The following is a 20,258-nucleotide window of genomic DNA, read 5'->3' on the forward strand; positions in this document are numbered from 1 at the left end:
ATTTGTCACAGTAGTGTTAAATTCTTAATCCTGTCTTCCAAAGTGCTCGCAACCCCTCCCAGCTTTGTGTCGTCCCCAAATTTTGTAAGTACATTCTCCACTCCAGTATCCAAGTCATTAATGAAAATGCTGAATATTGGACCTAGGCCTGATCCAAGGGACCCCCATTAGATACATCCTCCCAGTTTGATAGCTAACCATTGATAACTGCTCTCTGAGTATGGTGTTTCAACCAGTTGTGCACCCACCTTATTGTAATGTAATTTAGACCACATTTCCCTACATTGCTTATGAGAATATTGCACAGGACTGTGTCAAAAATCTTATTAAAAATCAAGACATATCACGTCTACTGCTTCCCACCCATCCACTAGGCCAGTAACCCTGTCAAAGAGTTTGCCATCTTCAACAGCAACTCTGGTTGTGAAGTGAGGGTCCCAAGCTGCTGTATGAGGAAGACCACAAGGATCCAGAAAGGCCTTTTCTCAGTGGGACAGGCAGTGTTATTTTGCCTCACCACACTATTTCTTACAAAATAAAGACACTGGGTTAGAATGCAGTGCACTTGATTAGTGAGCTAACACTTGGCATGGGCAGGCTACAGGGCTATTTCTTAAATAAAAGCATGTTTATTTTAAAAGTACCCTTTCATCTTCATTCTTCTCCTGGTATTCAGTGGGGATGGCCAATGGATTGCAGCTGCTCTTTCACACAGACACTTGTTGCTGGGTCACCTTCTCCTGAAGGAGTTAGAGAAATCTAATCAATCAGGCACAGAGAAAGGATTTTGTGTGTTCAAAATAAGCCTATCCTCACACAATCCTGTGGTGGCAGCAAGAGAAGCCCTTGTAAGGCTGGCAGGAGCTGTCCCTGCAAAGAGGGAAATTCAGAACTATGAAACTTACAGGCTGTCTCTCCCTGCACCCTGGGCTTCTATAGTCAGGCTCTAGAAAATAAATGCATGCACCCTGCAGGGTTAATTCTGTTTTGGTTTATTACTATTTAAAATCAGTCTGTACCCCTTGTACAGAGGCCTCAACTTCCAATAGAACATACAAAAAATACACACAATAGAAAAAAATAGCAAAAGTAAAAGTAATTGCTTGATACAAATGGGTCCCTAAGACGGCTGAGGTGGCTCAGTTTCAACAGAGGTAGACCTATAACTAGGCAAGAAATTTAATTCAAGTAGGGAGAGAGTCACCCGTCCTTATCAAAGGCTCACCTCCTGCTTCCATTGAAGACAGTGGTGAAATTCAATGGCAGCAGGATTGGGGCTCTTCAGAGCCAGTGGCAAGCTTCTCTGCTCCCTCCCTTCCATATGTTACCGCATCAGAAGAAACATACCAGCTTTCCTGATTTACCTTTCACATGCCATACATCAGTCATTCAATGTTTTGGACTTCTGAGAAAAGTCTTTTCTTCTTAATATACCCTGTATCAGCATTAATTGCAGCAACTTTCCCACTCTGCCTTACCATTGCAGTCTATCTCCCAATCCATGCCCTTGGGTTCTAACAGTTAGCAGGCATGGATTAAGCCTGACAATTCTGGGGAGACCACATAAAAGCTGCCTGGAGAAGGTACCTGTCTGTAGATAAAGCAGCCATAAAGCAATTAGCAAGAATGAGACACCAATTTGTCATACAAAGCACCTACCAGAGGTGTGCGTTTACTACACGATTGCAGGTAGCTTAGAAGTATACATCAGCCAGTGTCTTCATGAAAGGTACCCTCCAGCCCATTTCGCACAAGGGAGTCACTGGAATGTCAATTAGGCACCAATTATTTCCTGTAGTGAACAACTCTCAGAGCACTTCTAGGTCTGCAAAACTGCAAAGGCCACCCAGGAAAAAGTACATTCAGCTGTACCCAAAGACCACATCAGTAATGCCAGACAGCTTTTAAATACTGCACATTTATGTTTGTCCAACTTTTTATCCATTACATCTGCAGTCCATGGTGCTGAACAGATGAAAGAGAGCAAAATTTGGCCCTGATCAGTCTCCACAACACACCAGTGAAGTATGGTTACTATGCCCTGTTTTATGGAAGAGGAATGAAATCTAGGAAGAGGGTAAAGAGTTGATCCTCCCAGGTGCTAAGCCTCCTTCACTCTCAGTGGTATTAATGGGAGTTGAAGGTGGTCAGCATTCCACAGCTTCAGAGCCTGAATTACCACAGTGCAAATCAACGAGAGAGCCATGTTTACAATTCAGGATCTCCAGCCTCCCAGTCCCATGCTTTGAATACTGATCACATTTCTTCTTAGAGGAACATGGACTAGCACAGCAGTTCTCAAACTGTGGGTCAGGACCCCAAGATGGTCCTTTGAATATGGTCACCAGGGCAGACTTAGACTTGCTGCCTAGGACCAAAGCCAAAGCCTGAGGGCGTCAGCCCTGGGTGGCAGGACTCAGGTTGCAGGCCCCGGGCCTGGTCCTGGAGCCCTTAAGCTTCAGCTTTGGCCCCCCTGCCCGGAGCAGTGGGGATTGGGCTTTGGCCCCCCACGGGGGCAGTGGGGCTTAGGTGGGCTCAGGCTTCAGTCCCCCTCCTGGGGTCACGAAGCAATTTTTGTTGTCAGAAGGGGGTCGCGGTGCAATGAAGTTTGAGAACCCCTGAACTAGCAGATTGCTGTGAAAACCAAGTCCTATGGATCATTCACACGGGCCTAGTGGGGCCTTGCTTTTAAAAGGGAGGTTTGCTGAAATGGAAAAAGGCAGGGCCCAGGAGAGGATGTCCAGACAACTCTAGTTTTCATCTAAGCTTTATTATCACTCCTCCTCCCATGCCAGCCCCTTGCTGATTTGTTCCTCCTCCTCTCTGGGATAGAACTGGGTCTACAGGCTCAGAGATTCAATATTGCTTCACTCAAAATCAAAATTCAGCACAGCGCCTAGGCAAAAGGTAAATGGTACAGAGCCTGCTTAACTGATGTGAAGGGATTCATCATACTGATAAGGCCAATACACTCCACAGTCTAGTTTGGCACTTCTCTCATATTTTGTCACCCTGAACAATAGAAAAAATGTAATTTTATTTTTATGGGGTAATAAAAGGAAGGCTTTTCTGTTTCATTGTTTTTTGTTTTTGCTTTTGGGGGGGGGGGGGGGGGGGAGGGGTGAATCTGTAACTTCTCCTGTTTTGGCTTGACTCATTTTATATGTAGTGAAACCCAGAGCGTTTTACTCATTCTTTCAAGGTCGGACAGTAGTTCTTTTGAAATGTACTTTGGCATCACAAGTACTTTCTCTTTTTGTATTAAAGCTGCAGGTTGCGTCACCCTCCAGACTTAAGACAGGCAACGGCGTAAGTTCAGATATTACATTTTAAGAACTGAGGTTTAAGGATAAAACAAGACATTAAAAAGTTACGACAGACCCTACAAAATCTTAGTTTTCCTGCTATTAATCCAATCAGCTGAAGAGTTAGATTATTCAGTCATATAAGTCCTCTATTTCAAGTAATTCATTATTAAGGATATTCAGTTCAGGGAGTGACAACTGTAGGAAACAGTGGGGAAAGAAAACACATTTCCTAAGCCATTGGCACTCAGAAAAGAGGTCTAGTACCATGACCAGGCATTTACAATTATACCAAAGACTGGTATGAAGACAAAGTCCTCACCACCTTAAAGTCCTATTGCTATGCTTTGGGAAAATAAAACATCTGTTTTGCTCTACCTGTTTTATCCCATGTATTTTTTTCTTGTTGTTAAGGCACTGGACTGGGACTTGAGAGACCCAGGTTTAATTTCTAGTTCTGCCAAGGACTTTCTGTGTGACCTTGGGCAAATCACTTAGACTCTAAAAAAAGAAAAGGAGGACTTGTGGCACCTTAGAGACTAACAAATTTATTTGAGCATAAGCTTTCGTGAGCTACAGCTCACTTCATTGGAAACCTGCCACTTAGACTCTATGTGCATTGCTGAATTAGATCCTTAATCCATGCCTGTTACCCACCTTTAAAATGGTGATAATGCGCCCTCTCTCTCACCCTGTGTCTATCTTTGCTATATAAATCTTTGGGGCATGGACTGTCTACTACATTTGAATGCACTCTCAATCTGTTAGGAGGCTGGAGGTGCTACTGTAATACAAATATTTCACTTTGATTACCAAGATATATATAACTGAATGTTTTCCTTTCGTTAGCCTCCTCCTAATGCCTGTGTTTGTGGCATCTCAGTCCCGGTCTCTCGGGAAGGAATTGTGAAATCTCAAAAACAGGATTGTAGCCTCACCAAATGAGGTGGGAAGGAAAGGGAAGCTCTTTCTAAAGGAGAGTTTCTGTTTACACAAATATGGGCACTCAGTGTCTCGAAGGGAAATAGAAAAAGTTGGGTAACGCTGCCCAGAGTGCAGCTGTGTTCACTGCAAGATCATGCAGAAACACTCATCTGGTGATTTTTCTGTCTAGATCTTTTCAGTTTTATTAGAAGTACATACTTCCCAAGTACAAAAGCATGCAGAATTGTTCTAAACCAGCAACGTCACAACAACAAAAAACCACACCCCATCTGAAATTAACAATTTGCCCCAGAAGACGCAAGGAACCATAAAATATTCTTGGCAAGCTGCTTGGTTTCTACATTGTTAACAAGCCCACTCCAGCCACCACGTCAGTGTAAATCTCTCCCATGCACATTGGGACCAGTTAGAACATGGATCAGCAACCTTTGGCCGCGGCCCAGCAGGGGCCGGTTTGTTTACCTGCCATGTCTGCGGGTTCGGCCGATTGCAACTCCCACTGGCTGTGGTTCGCCGCTCCAGGCCAATGGGTGCTGAGGGAAGGGCAGCTAGCACATCCCTCGGCCCACGTTGCTTCCCGCAGCCCCCATTGGCCTGGGACAGTGAACCACAGCCAGTGGGAGCTGCCATCAGCTGAACCCTGTGGACGTGGCAGGTAAATAAACTGGCCCTTTGATAAGAAGAATGCATGGTGATGCTTTTAGAATGCTCCTTTTTTAATAGAAGCTCTGCACCTTTTATCACATCAAGTCCAGTTCTGCAGCACTCAAAATGAAGTTCTGATGCAACCGGCCAAAATTCATCCCAGCCGTAACTCCAGTGAAATTTGAATGAATTTGGCTCACTGTCTGAACTTCTCCCCAGGCTTCTGCCTATTGTGAACAGAGTGCCCTCTCGGAGTATTCATGGAAACAATAAATAGAGATACATATGCTATGTTGACTTTTCTTAACTGGCCTTTCTCCTCCAGCTCAAGTCTAGCAGCAAGCTCATTCCCAAATTGGCAACAAAGTTCTTGCCAAACACACTACCCAGTTTACATCCTTCATCAACATTTTCCTGCCTACTTCCTCCCAAGTCCTCCAATGTGGATAATCAATAAGAGAGAGGATGACTGGAGTTGCCAATCTCTGATCCTGGCTTACCCCTCTGCTGACTGGAAAGCCTGCTATATCTTGACATGCTCCTGGTGAAACCCCTGGGAGCTCACAAGAGTTGTTTGATCAAAGCCTGATTAGTAAGATTTTAAGATGTTTTATTACCTTGCCAAAATCTTATTTCTCTACTGGTCAGAAAATGTAAAATAAGGTAAACTCTAGAGATCAATACATCAATAATAAAAACAACTCTCAGCCTGAGCCAGTTAGTTTTAAAATTGTTGTTGTTTTTAAATGAAGACTGATCTATTCTGAAAGGGTTTTTTGCTTGTTTGTTTGTGTGGTTTTTTTTGGGAGGACAGGAGAACAATCTGCCCCCCAAACTAGCAGCAACTTGTCAATTTCATATCAACAGTGTGTGACAGCAGCTCACCTGTTTGGGTGGGGCTTGCATTGTACAAAATGGGCCACAGAATATCTGTCTTTTGGTTTAGAATACTCAATACTGTTCACAGTACAAAAAATAACAACTTTCTGCATGAGTGAAGTCATGATTTTGGGGTCTTTTTGGTGGCTGGGGAGGAGGGCGCTCAAAATCACGAAGAAACCCCACCCATGAGGCTTTTTGGCAATGGCACAGGTGAAAAATAGCAAGAAAATGTCTTATTTCAGCTACACTGTAGCTACAGAGTTTAGATTAGGAGCAATCAAGCACAGCACAGACAATTTTATGAAGCAGCTCACGGTTGTGCTCATCTTTAACACAAAGGTGCAACCCACAGAGAGTCAGGTCCCAACATGCAATGCTCCATCTTGATCCAGCACAGTGCTGCATTAAAGATGGAGGCAGCTATCGTCACCACTGTATGCAAATTTGATGTGGGTCTCAGGCTCCATAGTTTGGCAGATCTAGTAATACTCAGCACATACGTAAGCATCTTGCATTTCCAAAGCATTGTATACACCTTTGTTAGGTTAATCCTTGCAACACTATTGTGACGTAAAGAATCTTTATTTTGCAGATGGGGAGTTAAGGCAGAGGTTCAGTGACTTGTACTATAAGATCTTGAGCATCAGTGGCAGAACCATGATTAGAACTCAGGAGATTCCTGACTCCTAATGCAGCACTGAGTTCACTAAATCATCCAGACACTCGGTTTTTGGTACATAAAAAGTTCATCAAAGTTAAATTATGGGAAGACTACAAAGGGATATTCAGCCTCTCTACATAGGCATCTGTGTTCATCTATAACACAGCATCCAATGCTCTAGAGCTCAACTCCATAACATTTGATATCAGCTTTTTCTTCTGAGGTGTGCTCTGATTTAGATCCCTCCCTTTGAGGGTGGAAACATTTCTTCTCTAGAAGAAGAAAAGAAAATAGGATTGCTGTGTGAAAACCTGAGTAAAGGGGAATCAGGAGTGCTGCGTTGGAACCAAGAGGTCCAGGTCATTAAGAGTATGTCACAGAGAAGGACTAGTGTCCCATTTCCTGGATCTCAACTGCACACCTTTCAGAGAGGTGGCTAAATTGCTCAAAAACCAGACAAAACAAGGGGATGTAAAGTAACATACTAACTTCTTTAATACAGTCCAATCTGATTAATTCAAAATCACTCTGTGAACCCTGGGTTTATTCACACTAAACAAGTCAGTGGTACAGATAGTTTACCCGATTGCTGACCATGTTCATCTTCTAGGTACCCACACATCGAATGAGCACCAACCAACCAGACCACACAGGTATTTTCTTCCTTTTTTGTTTTTTTTTGGATAAAACTATTTCTTCGATAGACTTAAAACAATTAACTAGCCAAGTTATTAATTATGATACATCTAAAAAAAATTAATACTAACCCTAACGTGACTGCTGCTTTAAGAGCGCTCTGTATATCGCCTTAGTCTGGCTTTTCAGTAGCAATTCACTACAACAGGTCCTAAAATAATAATAATAGAGAATTAAAAACCTGACAGCAAGTTTAATGGTTAAAATTTAACAAAAACAACCTGTTTTGAATGGTGATTTTCCTCAGCAGGTTAGTTCCTGCTGCAGCACTCACAGCCTCACAAATGGCAGAAGGGGTCCAAATTCTTTTGCCTTCTCAAAAATCAATTTTTAAAAGGACATCTGCACCGTTACCTGCTAGGTACCACAGGGCTTTTGTTTATATTATGAGCAGTCAGTAATGGGTGTGTGTAAAAAACTTACTGTGGGGGTTTTTTTGGGGGGGGGGGGTTGGGGGGGGAAGAGGGCAAAGGCATAAAACCTAGTTCCCCACATGTTTGGATCACTAGGGCTGTTTACAATTCTGACCACCATTGGTGGCTTTTATTTATTCTAAAAGACCACACTGGAGCTCTGGCACTCCATGTTGTGTTTTAGGTCACATCTCTCATTCAGGGTCATGCAGATTTTCTGCAGGTTGTCAGGCAAGAAGCCTTCTTTTCCCTAAAGAAGGTTTAAGGAGGGTAGACAGGGAGGGGAACTAAAATGAATACAAATTTCTCAACTATAGAACCAAATTTCATTATTTCTTCTCTCATTCACAGCGTCTTATAGGTATAACCAGACGGCTGCTTTGTTAAGGTTAAACTGGTCTCATTTCCCCTCTGGCCCCATTGGTTGCTGGTCGACCTCTGGATCCACCAGGGATGATGCAAATGCTGACTGGACGATCTGAAACCCAAATGACTCCAGAAGAGACATGTTCTGTTGGGGTGAAAAGGGGGACCCTAGAGCAGGACCCAGGTCCCCCAATGGGCCCCCAAGGGCTCTGACGTGAACTTTCTGTATATGTTTGTTCAGGTAAGACTTGGATCTGAAAAAGCTGCCACATTCAGGGCAGGGGTACTTCTTCTCTCCCTCTGGCTCCATTTTGTTTTTGGTGACTGCCATATCGCAGGAGAAGGACCCATTGGCACTCTGTTTCTCAGGAGTCTTGAGGTCACTGGCATCAGAGAGGTCGCCGTAGGAATCAGAACTCTCAATCGGGTCCGAATGTGAGCATTTCTGGCCTTCTATGGAAAAAACAACAAGACAAGTTTTCAGAACCTTATCTCCCAAGAGTGCTATTCTAAAATGCTTTTAAGTAAAAGGTGTAGTCACCAGCTGATTCACTATTACCCAAAATGACAGAATGCTACAGACCTACTAGATATACTCCTCCATGTAATGAAGCACTGTGCCCCTTTAGGTCTCTCTTCTGCAGAGCCTGGACATGCTCCATCTCCCAGCACCCCGAGTTTATATTACAGATTTGTAGTGATAGTGGAGGTATCCAGAATATCCTCTTATACTTATATAGTGCCCTTATGATGCCCCCTTTGAGATGTAAGACACTATATAAATGTACAGTAGAACCTCAGAATTATGAACACCAGAGTTACGAACTGACGGGTCAACCACACACCTATTTGAAGCTGGAAGCATGGAATCAGGCAGCAGCAGCAGACCAAAAAACAAACAAACCAAAAAACCCCACCATGTACAGTATTCTGTTAAATGTAAACTACTAAAAAAATAAAGGAAAAGTTTACAAAAAGATTTGACAAGATAAGGAAACTGTCCCTGTGCTTGTTTCATTTAAATTAAGATGGTTAAAAGCAGCATTTTTCTTCTGCATAGTGAAGTTTTAAAGCTGTATTAAGTCAATGTTCAGTTGTAAACTTTTGAAAGAACTATAACGTTTTGTTCAGTTACGAACATTTCAGAGTTACAAACAACCTCCATTCCCAAGATGTTCGTAACTCTGAGGTTCTACTGGAGATATTATTATGCATGTTTAGATGCTGGAGTCACTTCACCCAGCATTGAAATGAAGCAGGCACTTCTAGGTGGAATCACAGTGCACAACCGTTTAGGGCAAGAGGTGAAGAAACCTGGAACTATTCCATCACCAATATCACAGCATGGGAGTAGGGGTTGCTCTGCTCCTGGAGATGCAGTTCTATATAGTCTCAAGAGGCTCCTCAGAATAAAGTGCATTATTCTCAGTTACTTCAACACATACCCTAGCCGTGTCACTGGTATGTTTGGGGTGTTCCCCCATCCTATTCTGGCAATGTACCAAGAAAGCTTTTCTGTGATCCTCTCTCATGACATATGTATAAGCATGGCAAACCCAGACATACTCCCCAGACAAATCTCAGAATACAAACTTAATTCTACTCCTAACCCTGAAAGGCCATGTTTCGTAAGACAGACTTTCTGTGGAATCAGCCTTAGCAATCAAAACGGGAAGATCCCACTAGGGAGAAGCACTTTTTAAATCAGCACACGACCGAGAACCAAGGAGCAACTCTGTGAGGACTCCCATAGAAAGAAAGCTACACAACTGTGGCATCCCATCAGCACAAGACAGGGCCCAGGGTGTGCTTCACTCAGCTCTGTTCTGATCTCCAGGGCAAAAGTAACCCCAATTTTTTGGGACAGCCATGGTTTCCGATATCAGAGAGAGGTTTTCTGCTGTTCCAGCTTCAACCAAGGATACAGATGGTCCAAAACTGAGAGGCAAAAAGGAAATGACTGTGCACATATTAATAACTAATTTTACAGAGGATATTTACAAATTAAATAATTTTAACCACTCTGAAAAAGATAACTTACTTTAAGCAAAAGCAAAACTAAATATTAGTGACATCTAAAAAGAAGCAGTCAATATCTTTATCCTTCTTCTCAACCACAGTGTAAGAGAGGCAAAAAAAAGTTTAACTAAAAATATCTATGTGGCTCCTCACCTCTTTGAGCTGAAATAAATGGACTGTCATGACTCCTATCAGACAAGCATCTTCAGGACTTTCCCTCCACAGGAATCAGAAATTGGGCTATACAGGGGTTGTAATCAGTCTTGGATCATCTCAAGAGCAACTGGGGAATCTTGGCAGTACCAGATTCTAGACTGAGCTATAAGTTTATCCTTCCCAACTCACAACCCTCAGGTAAGATTCAAGCACAATCTGCTCACAGGAAGAGGAGCTGGATGACCTAACAGGTCTTTTCCATCTGTAAAGTTAAGGAAGCTACCAAAAGTTGAAGTATTTCTACTACTTTCCCCAGTAAGGTACCCAGAGAGATCCTTGCACAAACTATAGAAATTAGCTCTATGTAACCTCTCCACTTCTTGCTAAGCTTCTCCTTCGGACTACCCAGTCTTTCCCTCCTCCCCTTTCCCATGCCCAACCCAGCCCCCCACAACACAAAGTCCTGTGCAAAGAAGCAAAGTGCAGAGCAGGGAGTCGCTTGCCTTTGATGCCATAGGTCCTGACGCAGTGGAACGCTGCTCCCCCATTCGGGATGGGCTCCTGGTGCCTGGAGACCTGGGGAAGGGGAACACCGTGGTGGGTTTTAACATGGACCTTTAAGTAGGAGGCAGAGGAGAAACCTAAACAAGATAAAAGGAGATGAGATCCTGCCACCAGCAAAGACACACATCTGCCTTCCCTGTTCCTTTTATCCTTCTCTCTCTCCCCCCTAGTCACCCGTAAGAGACTCAAACTAACTTGCTGAAGTAGGACCCTTATGTTAGATCTAACTAAGGATAAATGTGAAATAGAGCTTTCCACAGAGGATTTACCGATTCTGTGGGGAGAACAAAACTTGCGCATGAGTGTGTATACAAAATGTTACTGCAAAGAAGAAGACACCCTAGAATCCTTCAGCCTTGCAAAAGCAAAGTCCTGAAACTTTCTGCTTATGCCGAGTATATTATAAGAGAACATATTAAGAGAAATTACAAACATAACTGTTATTTAGAACCTGCCAGTAATTCCTTGCCACTTTCCTACGGTTTTAAGAAGGGCTCATGTTTGGGGGTTCACCTGTTTCACCTTTCCCTGTAATGTGATCATTTATCTAAAATATTTTTGTTAGCACTCTTTCATTAACTTTTAGAAGTTGTGGCAATTACTCTGAGGATCATGAGGCCCATAACTGGATGATAAAGAGGCCAGATATTTGAGGAATCTTTCAACCTTATCAATAAAGACTTATTGTGGTACTTATCAATAACTGATGTCATTGTGGTACTTTCATATTAGAAACCTTTCCCTGTAAGAATCACAATGGGGCACAAGCTCCACCGGTACAGTCACATGAGCAGAAACTTACTCTTCTTTTTGCTTGTTAAAAACAAAAAAAACAAAACCAAAAACCCCCAAATGTACAGAAAAGAGAATGAGATTTACATTTTGGCCACTAACATAGGCCTGGTCTACACTTGAAAAATGTACTGATATAATTATGTTGGTTTGGTGAGGTGTTTGGGGTTTTTTTTTAAACCAATATAGTTATACCAGTACAAACTCTTGTGTGGATGCAGTTATATCGGTATAAAGGTACCTTATACAGGTACAGCTTATTCCCCTTCCCATACAGGGATAGCCTATCGTGGTATAAAGCACCTTAATACGCTGATATAAATGCATCCAAAGTAGGAGGGTTGTCCCACTTTAACTATAGTGGCACAACTTTCTAGCATAAACAAGGGCCTTAATAGGCAAAACAAAGTAATTTACTCCAGGTATTGACTTTAAACTGAACTCTGTTTCACAGTAAAAATCCCCATACCTGTCCTACAGAATGGCTCTTACTATGCAGAGACTTTCACTAGAACCCGAAGTTCAGAAAGAATAATGCATCATAAATCCTTAACGATCTCAGAGGATTTAGTTACAAGCCCAATTACAGAATGCCCATAGCAACCCACTGGAGAAGAAAAAGGAAGCGGACAGGCTGCTTTTATCCCTGGGGTGGAACAAGGACTGTCTCCTGAGAGCAGCTGAGCTGCCAAGAATCAGAATATGAAGACAGCATTGTGGATCCAACAAGAAAACCACAACAGTGACCTAGCAAAAATATTCACTTTTAAAAAACCAGAGCAGTGGTGTCTTGGCCAAATCAGTTGTCAAAAGCACTGAAGGGAAGGATATATTCCTCTGAAATAAGATTTCTCCAAGGACTCAAAGTGCGATACTGAGTACATCGCATTGACAATGAAAATATAATCCTTCCTCTGCTAAAATTCACAGCAAATGAAGAAAGAATCAAAGTTGAGTTGTGAGTGAAATGGACATATCATACAGATGTGATGGTTACACTTCCAACTAGGCTGCAAGCTACTTAGGAATAGAAACCTTCTTCCCTTATTTCACAGTAAGTGCGCCAGAAGTATGTGGATGCTGCAATATAGCAAACTCAGAACCAAACTGTGAAAGAGGATTATGAAGTAGGAACTTATTTTCAACTTGCCAGAGATTTCTGTGTTAAGTACTGTTTTAAAGTCTGTGTTTCGTGTAATGGCAGACACTAAAAGGAGACAAAGTGCTTATATACCAATGCTAAAAGTCTAAATAATAAAATCGGTGAACTAGAGTGCCTCGTATTAAATGAGGTTATTGATATAATAGGCATCACAGAAACTTAATCAATGGGAATCAGTAATACCAGGGTAAAAATATATCGGAAAGACTGAACAGGCCGTGCTGGTGGGGGAGTGGCATTATATGTGAAAGAAAGCGTAGAATCAAACGAGGTAAAAATCATAAATGAATCAAAATGTACCATGAAATTTCTATCCACAGAGATTCTATGTTCTAATAAGAAGACGACTGTAGTGGTAGGGATATATTACCGACCACCTGACCAGGATGGTGAAAGTGACTGTGAAATGCTCAGGGAGATTAAAAATTAAAATAGGCTATTAAAATTAAAAAAATCACTAATAATAATGGGGGATTTCAATTATCCCCATATTGACTAGGCACATGTCACCTCAGGACAGGATGCAGAGATAAAGTTTCTTGACACCTTAAATGACTGCTTCTTGGAGCAGCTGGTCCTGGAACTCACCAGGGGAGAGGCAATTCTTGATTCAGTCCTAAGTGGAGCACAGGATCTGGTCCAAGAGGTGAATATAGCTGGACTGCTTGGTAATAGTGACCATAATATAATTAAATTTAATTTCCCTGTGGCAGGAAAAACACCACAGCGGCCCAACAATGTAGCATTTAATTTCAGAAAGGGGAACTACACAAAAATGAGGAGGTTAGTTAAACAGAAATTAAAGGGTACAGTGCCAAAAGTGAAATCTCTGCAAGCTGCATAGAAACTTTTTAAAGACACCATAATAGAGGTTCAACTTAAATGTATATCCCAAATTAAAAAACATAGTAAGAGAACCAAAAAGGAACCACAGTGGCTAAACAACAAAGTAAAAGAAGCAATGAGAGGCAAAAAGGCATCCTTTAAAAAGTGGAAGTTAAATCCTAGTGAGGAAAATAGAAAGGAGCATAAACACTGGCAAATGAAGTGTAAAAATGCAATTAGGAAGGCCAAAAAAGTATTTGAGGAAGTTAGCCAAAGATTCAAAAAGTAATAGCAAATATTTTTTTAAGTACATCAGAAGCAGGAAGCGTGCTAAACAACCAGTGGGGCTACTGGATAATCAAGGTGCTAAAGGAGCACTCAAGGACGATAAGGGCATTGCAGAGAAACTAAATGACTTCTTTGCATCGGTCTTCACAGCTGAGGACGTGAGGGAGATTCCCAAACCTGAGCCATACTTTTTAGGTGACAGATCTGAGGAACTGTCCCAGATTGAGGTGTCATTAGAGGAGGTTTTGGAACAAATTAATAAATTAAACAGCAATAAGTCACCAGGACCAGATGGTATTCACCCAAGAGTTCTGAAAGAACTCAATATGTGAAATTGCAGAACTACTAACTGTAGTCTGTAACCTACCATTTAAATCAGCTTCTGTACCAAATGACTGGAGGATAGCTAATGTGACACCAATTCTTAAAAAGGGATCCAGAGGTGATCCCGGCAATTACAGGTCTGTAAGCCTGACTTCAGTACCGGGCAAACTGGTTGAAACTATAATAAAGAACAATATTGTCAGACATACAGAGGAACATAATTTGTTGAGGAAGAGTCAACATGGTTTTAGTAAAGGGAAATCATGCCTCACCAATCTACTAGAATTCTTTGAGGGCGTCAACAAGCAGGTGGGCTAAGGGGAACCACTGGATATAGTGTAGTTAGATTTTCAGAAAGCCTTTGACAAGCTCCCTCACCAAAAGCTCTTATGCAAAGTAAGCTGCCAAGGGATTAGAGGGAAGGTGCTCTCATGGATTGGTAACAAGTTAAAAGATAGGAAACAAAGGGTAGGTATAAATGGTCAGTTTTCAGAATGGAGAGAGGTAAATAGTGGTATTCCCCAGGGGTCTGTTCTGAGACCAGTCCTATTCAACATATTCATTAATGATCTGGAGAAAGGGGTAAACAGTGAGGTGGCAAAATTTGCAGATGATACAAAATTACTAAAGATAGTAAGACCCAGGCAGACTGCGAAGAGCTACAAAAGGATCTCTCAAAACTGGGCAACTGGTCAACAAAATGGCAGATGAAATTTAATGTTGATAAATGCAAAGTAATGCACATTGGAAAGCATAATCCCAACTATATATATAAAATGATGGGGTCTAAATTAGCTGTTACCACTCAAGAAAGAGATCTTGGAGTCACCGTGGATAGTTCTCTGAAAACATCCACTCAATGTGCATCAGCAGTCAAAAAAGCTAACAGAATGCTGGGAATAATTAAGAAAGGGCTAGATAATTGGACAGAAAATATCATGTTGCCTCTATATAAATCCATGGTACGCTCACATCTTGAATACTGTATGCAGATGTGGTCACCCCATCTCAAAAAAAGAGATATTGAAATTGGAAAAGGTTCAGAAAAGGGCAATAAAAATGATTAGGGGTATGGAAAGGCTTCCGTATGAGGAGAGATTAATAAGACTGGGACTTTTCAGCTTGGAAAAGAGACGGCTAAGGGGAGATATAATTGAGGTCTATAAAATCATGACTGGTGCAGAGAAAGTAGATAAGGAAGTGTTGTTTACTACTTCTCATAACACAAGAACTAGGGGTCACCAAATAAAAATTAATAGGCAGCAGGTTTAAAACAAATAAAAGGGAGTATTTCTTCACACAACTCACAGTCTACCTGTGGAACTCCTTGCCAGAGGATGTTGTGAAAGCCAAGACCATAACAGGGTTAAAAAAAGAACTAGATAAATTCATGGAGGATAGGTCCATCAATGGCTATTAGCCAGGATGGGCAGGAATGGTGTATCTAGCCTCTGTTTGCCAGAAGCTGGGAATGGGCGACAGGGGATGGATCACTTGATGATTACCTGTTCTGTTCATTCCCTCTGGGGCACCTGGCACTGGCCACTGTCGGAAGACAAGATATTGGGCTAGATGGACCTTTGGTCTGACCCAGTAGGGCCATTCTTATGTTTCACTGCAGTTCACAAAAAAGAAAGGATCTAGATTGGGAACAATCATAACATGGTAGTCTTTGGGAAGTTCTGTGATTTCACCTGCAGGAAACACTTTTTTTTTTATACAATGAAAGTTTATATAGTGAAAGTTTCCTGAAAAGTACCTTGATTTCTTTTATGCACTTGGTAGATGAAGGGGTGAACCAGCAACTTCTACCAAAGCAGTATGAATAAAAGCTACTTCATGGGCAGCTAAGATAAAGTGAGATTTTTAGCATAATCAGATCTTGACAAAGATCACAGTCCAAGATTTACATAAGGCCAGAATTATAAATAGGTACGTGTCTATCCTAGCAAGAGAGGTAGATGATTCCCAAGGGATAATCCATCACTTCTTAAACCCTTCTTGAAAACAAACCATGGTGAGATTTAAAGAGCCTTAAAAAACCAAACCAAAACAAAACAAAAAAAATACCCAACCCCTTCTCATCTACTGCCCTATCCACATACACATTTCACAGCTCCAGGGAGCAGATCCTGCTTCTTCTTAGCATTTTAAGCCTTTCAAACATGCACAGGAACAGGAAGGAAATAGCCTACCTCCTACCAAACAGAAGTGTTTGGTCTGTAATGAACTCTTCCCAAGAAGAAATGCAGGATGCACCCTGTTCACAGAGTCTAAACTGGATATAGCTAGATCAGCAGGCAAATGCCTCCAGCCCCTGGCCTTTACCAATCACTTTACGCCCAGCAGGAAGAATGGCAGGAATTCATCCTTCTATCAAAATAATTACAACGTATTCTCAGTCTGAACACCACACCTTACATAGAAGGTGAGTCCACCAGGAGCAGAACCTGTGGCATTAGTTGACTCATTCGATGCCTGTGGCATGGAAACTGGACATGTACTTAACAGGAAGTGTCTGTCTTATGTTGCACTTTCTGATCACCATATCTTATTAAAAAGAATAATGCTAAGATTGTCAAAGGAGTCTAAGGGTGTTGGATGCTTACCTCCTCTAGCTTCCTTTGAGCCTAAACCCAACCTAAACCAGTACATAACATTTCTAAGGATCTTAGAATAGAATAAGAGAAAATATGTAACAATTAGACAGGAAGCAGCAGTTGACAGTTTGATTAAGTAAATAAAAGTAATTTGCCTTTATAAAGAATATTTTGATTAAAAAATAAGTTTATTAAAATTAAGTTAAAGTCCATGTATTAACTGTTCAGTTAAACAAACCAGTATTAAAAATGAACTTACAGAACTTTCCTCAGAGCAACTTTTAAATCTCAGTGTCCAATACTTCCTTTGGCAAAACCATCTAAACCCTACTCTGTGTCATCAAATGGAGCCCCTGTTGACAAGTATCAGCAAAATGGCTGCCCCCTCAGAGAGAGAGAGAGGAGTTCCAGTCACTAAACAGAGATACTGACAGTGATAGATTTTTGAAAACTGTTTTCTAAGTACTTAGATTTCTAAGGTATTACAGTTCCTCTGTTGCACAACTCCTTTACAGAAACCCCTTCCCAGAAAGTACACCTGCCCAGGGTAAACAAGATTAATTATGGATGTTAATAATCATTCTAAGCATTAACATCCTAATTATACAAATCTCCTTGAACTGACTTGGAGGTGGTGATTTTTGAAGACCATATCTTTCCACTGTAAAAGAAAATAAAAATTTAAAACTAGGAAAGATAAAGATGCCCTAGGTGTCTGTGTGTAACAGATCTATGACTGTTCCTTCCAAGTTCCAGGAAGAGTCCCCAATACCTTTAGGACAGCAAGATGCACATCACTAGCTTTCCATAGAAAACCTCTCAGTCTGTCAGAATAAAACAACAAATTAAGCCCATATTTTCCATCCTCACTTTAACACTAATATAGATGTGTACACACAAGAACCTCTTCCTCATCTGCCCAAGAGTCCTTGCTTTCTTCCTCCTCGGCTGCCCAAGCTTGGCCAGAATCTGGCCCCAGATTCATTTAAAAAATTTTAAAAATCTTTTCTTCTTGCTCTACAGTTACCAAAGCCAGCATTACTTAAGTTACCATTCCAAGGAAGCAGTGCACCAAAACGCATTTAAATGGGAAGATCAAAATAAACTATTCTTAGCACAATCACCTCCAGGGAGGAAGAAAAACTTCCACAGATTCTGTTGACATGAACCTCTATCATGGCTTTTTAGTATGAAATTTTCCAGTGTATTTCATGAGCATTGGTCTGCTAAACCCAGGGTTGTGAGTTCAATCCTTGAAGGGGCCATTTAGGGATCTGGGGCAAAAGTTGGGGATTGGTCCTGCTTTGAGCAGGGGGTTGGACTAGATGACCTCCTGAGGTCCCTTCCAACCCTGATATTCTATGATTTCTCGCTGGTCTGCAGTTTATAGGACTTCTAGACAGAACAGTTCACATTGTCTACTGACTGTCATCAGACATCTTGAACTAGGGCTTTCAAACTTCTTATCCATGTCAATTTTAAGCAGTAAGTATCCCACTGAGTTCTTACCATATGATGCCACAATTGCTCAACAAGTTCAGTCTGTACTTAAAAAGATTAATAAGCTTACTTCCTTGAATTTTAGCTGCAGATGGCCAGTCTTTAACAGATTAACTATTATTTGAAGGTGCTGGTAGAAATTTAAGTTCACAACAGCCTAATGTCTCTCTCTGACAAAGCATTTGAAGACAGTGAAGTGTAGAAAAAAAGCAGCACTTTTAAAAGCTGTCTGCTATCTTGGATGCTCATCAGACCCCTCCACCTTTCCACACACACCCCCTCCTCCCAGAACTTACATTTTATTTAGATTTTTGCTTAAAACTGTATCGTTTAAATAGCCTTTATTAATCACTGTATTGTTTGATGGCCAAACCAATGCCTTTGTTTTCCTGGTTGAATTTTTGAGGAGCAGCAGTGACATCCAGTGGCTGCTAGGGTGAATCCCAGGTTCTCAAATCCAAGAAATATTCCAGTTCCAGTTAACATGAATGAATTTTCAATGTGCTATCCATCAGGTTTGACTGAGGACATAGCTGAAGAGAGAGCTTGGATCAGGGGCTTCTGAATCTCAGTGCAAGAGTTGTCAGGATAAGTTCAAGGAAAGTTTTTCAGAAGTCAGGCTCTCCCTTGAAGGAGGCCTATATTCATTTTAATATCCAAATCCATGGAATTTAAGAACCCCGAGGATTTCCTAGCAAACTGGTGTTTCCATGCAAAAGCTTAATTCACTTTAAGGACCCAATTCCACTGTGGACAATGGCTCTTTCATAATTTAATAAGTCGCTCACTACTCATCTTTATCTACTCTAACCACCCAAGTGTTCCTATCCTGCACTCTGTCCCCAACCTTTCAACTATGTAACTATATTCTCTCAATAGATATCAGCTCCCTTCAATTGGAAAATGGAACTAAAAATAGACCCCTTCAACAAACCCAAAAGACAGACCCATAACTGACAACGGCCACCTCCAACACACCAAAAGTGTTCCCCCACATGAAACCAATCCATTCAACAACCTAACAGGTTTTACTTTGTCCAACACCAAGTTCATTCCATGCAGAAATATCCCTTACCTGTAATAATTGTTATAAATTACTAGCAGGTACACTTCAAAAATTAGCGAAGTGTTGGTCAGGGTTCTGTGCAAGCAATAAACCAGTGTATAGCTAGATATGTGAAGTAGGAGCCAAATGTCTCTGGAGACCAGAAAATACAGTGCTTTTGATATAATACCTGGATCAGTCCTTTCCTTGTGTGTCAGGAGTCCCTCTATATCCTACCTCTTCATTCTGGGAATCCTTTTGCTCTCTTTTACTATCTCTGAACCCTTTCCTAATCACTAACTTTGATGCTTCCTACATAGATGGACTATTCGAGGAAATCCTCTAGTAGGTATCTTTTCACCCTCCCTGAAAACCAGTTGTTATTCCACCGCTGCTAACAGAAGTGTGCAGACATGCACAAGTGTATTTTTGCTCACCTGGCACCAGCCGCATGTCTCTTTTACAATCTACAGCATTGTTCTGAAGTAGCATCTTTACTTCAGTGTTTTAAGACTCTCATATCAATCAGTCAGCCTGGTCTTAAGACTCCATTACCCTTTAGCTTCTTTCTTCCACAAAAAGAAAAGGAGTACTTGTGGCACCTTAGAGACTAACAAATTTATTTGAGCATAAGCTTTCGTGAGCTACTAAATTTGTTAGTCCCTAAGGTGCCACAAGTCCTCCTTTTCTTTTTGCGGATACAGACTAACACGGCTCCTACTCTGAAACCTTCTTTCTTCCAGAAACTTTGTCTTGTTTATCCATAGCCTACCTTCAGGTCCCACGCTACCTAAATCTGCAGGCCTTGCTCCTCAATTTGTGGAAAGTACATATGTAATGGAGAAGTTTAGCTTTGTTTGTTTTATAAATGAAAGTCTGTTTCTGGCTCTTTTTCTTACAAAGCCAACCTTGTAAATGTAACCCAGCACAAAACAATTGCTAGGGTTCAAATGAGAGAGCAGCTGAGCTCCACTTCTGGTGCAGGAGGCTAAGAGGGAATCAGGATATCACATATACTTATGTAAAATGAAACCGAAGATCTTCTCCCAGACCCTCCCCAGGGTAATTAG

At 41.4% G+C, this 20,258-nt stretch overlaps 2 protein-coding genes across 10 annotated transcripts in view; both read right to left on the minus strand.

The window, feature by feature from the left end:
- Positions 1–7,316, minus strand: part of PIK3IP1 (phosphoinositide-3-kinase interacting protein 1) — a 24,985-nt gene extending 17,669 nt beyond the window's left edge. For all 3 annotated transcript variants that reach the window (XM_048822012.2, XM_048822011.2, XM_048822010.2), the window contains exons 1-3: positions 7,206–7,316; positions 1,660–1,762; positions 645–740 (exon numbers count right to left, since the gene is read on the minus strand). The gene's annotated coding sequence lies outside the window, so the exon portion shown is untranslated. The remainder of the gene's footprint in view (positions 1–644; positions 741–1,659; positions 1,763–7,205) is intronic.
- Positions 6,911–20,258, minus strand: part of PATZ1 (POZ/BTB and AT hook containing zinc finger 1) — a 24,171-nt gene continuing 10,823 nt past the window's right edge. For 4 of the 7 annotated variants that reach the window (XM_075120233.1, XM_075120234.1, XM_048822002.2 and 1 more), the window contains 2 exons: positions 10,592–10,729; positions 6,911–8,366 (listed from right to left, as the gene is read on the minus strand). In XM_075120233.1, coding sequence (XP_074976334.1) covers positions 7,948–8,366; positions 10,592–10,729 — 557 coding nt within the window. In that variant the 3' untranslated portion in view covers positions 6,911–7,947. The remainder of the gene's footprint in view (positions 8,367–10,591; positions 10,730–20,258) is intronic. The other 3 variants (XM_075120235.1, XM_075120236.1, XM_048822004.2) reach the window with 2 other exon arrangements.

Source organism: Caretta caretta, chromosome 15 (genome assembly GCF_965140235.1).
Source record: "Caretta caretta isolate rCarCar2 chromosome 15, rCarCar1.hap1, whole genome shotgun sequence".
Classification (NCBI taxonomy): Eukaryota; Metazoa; Chordata; order Testudines; family Cheloniidae; genus Caretta; species Caretta caretta.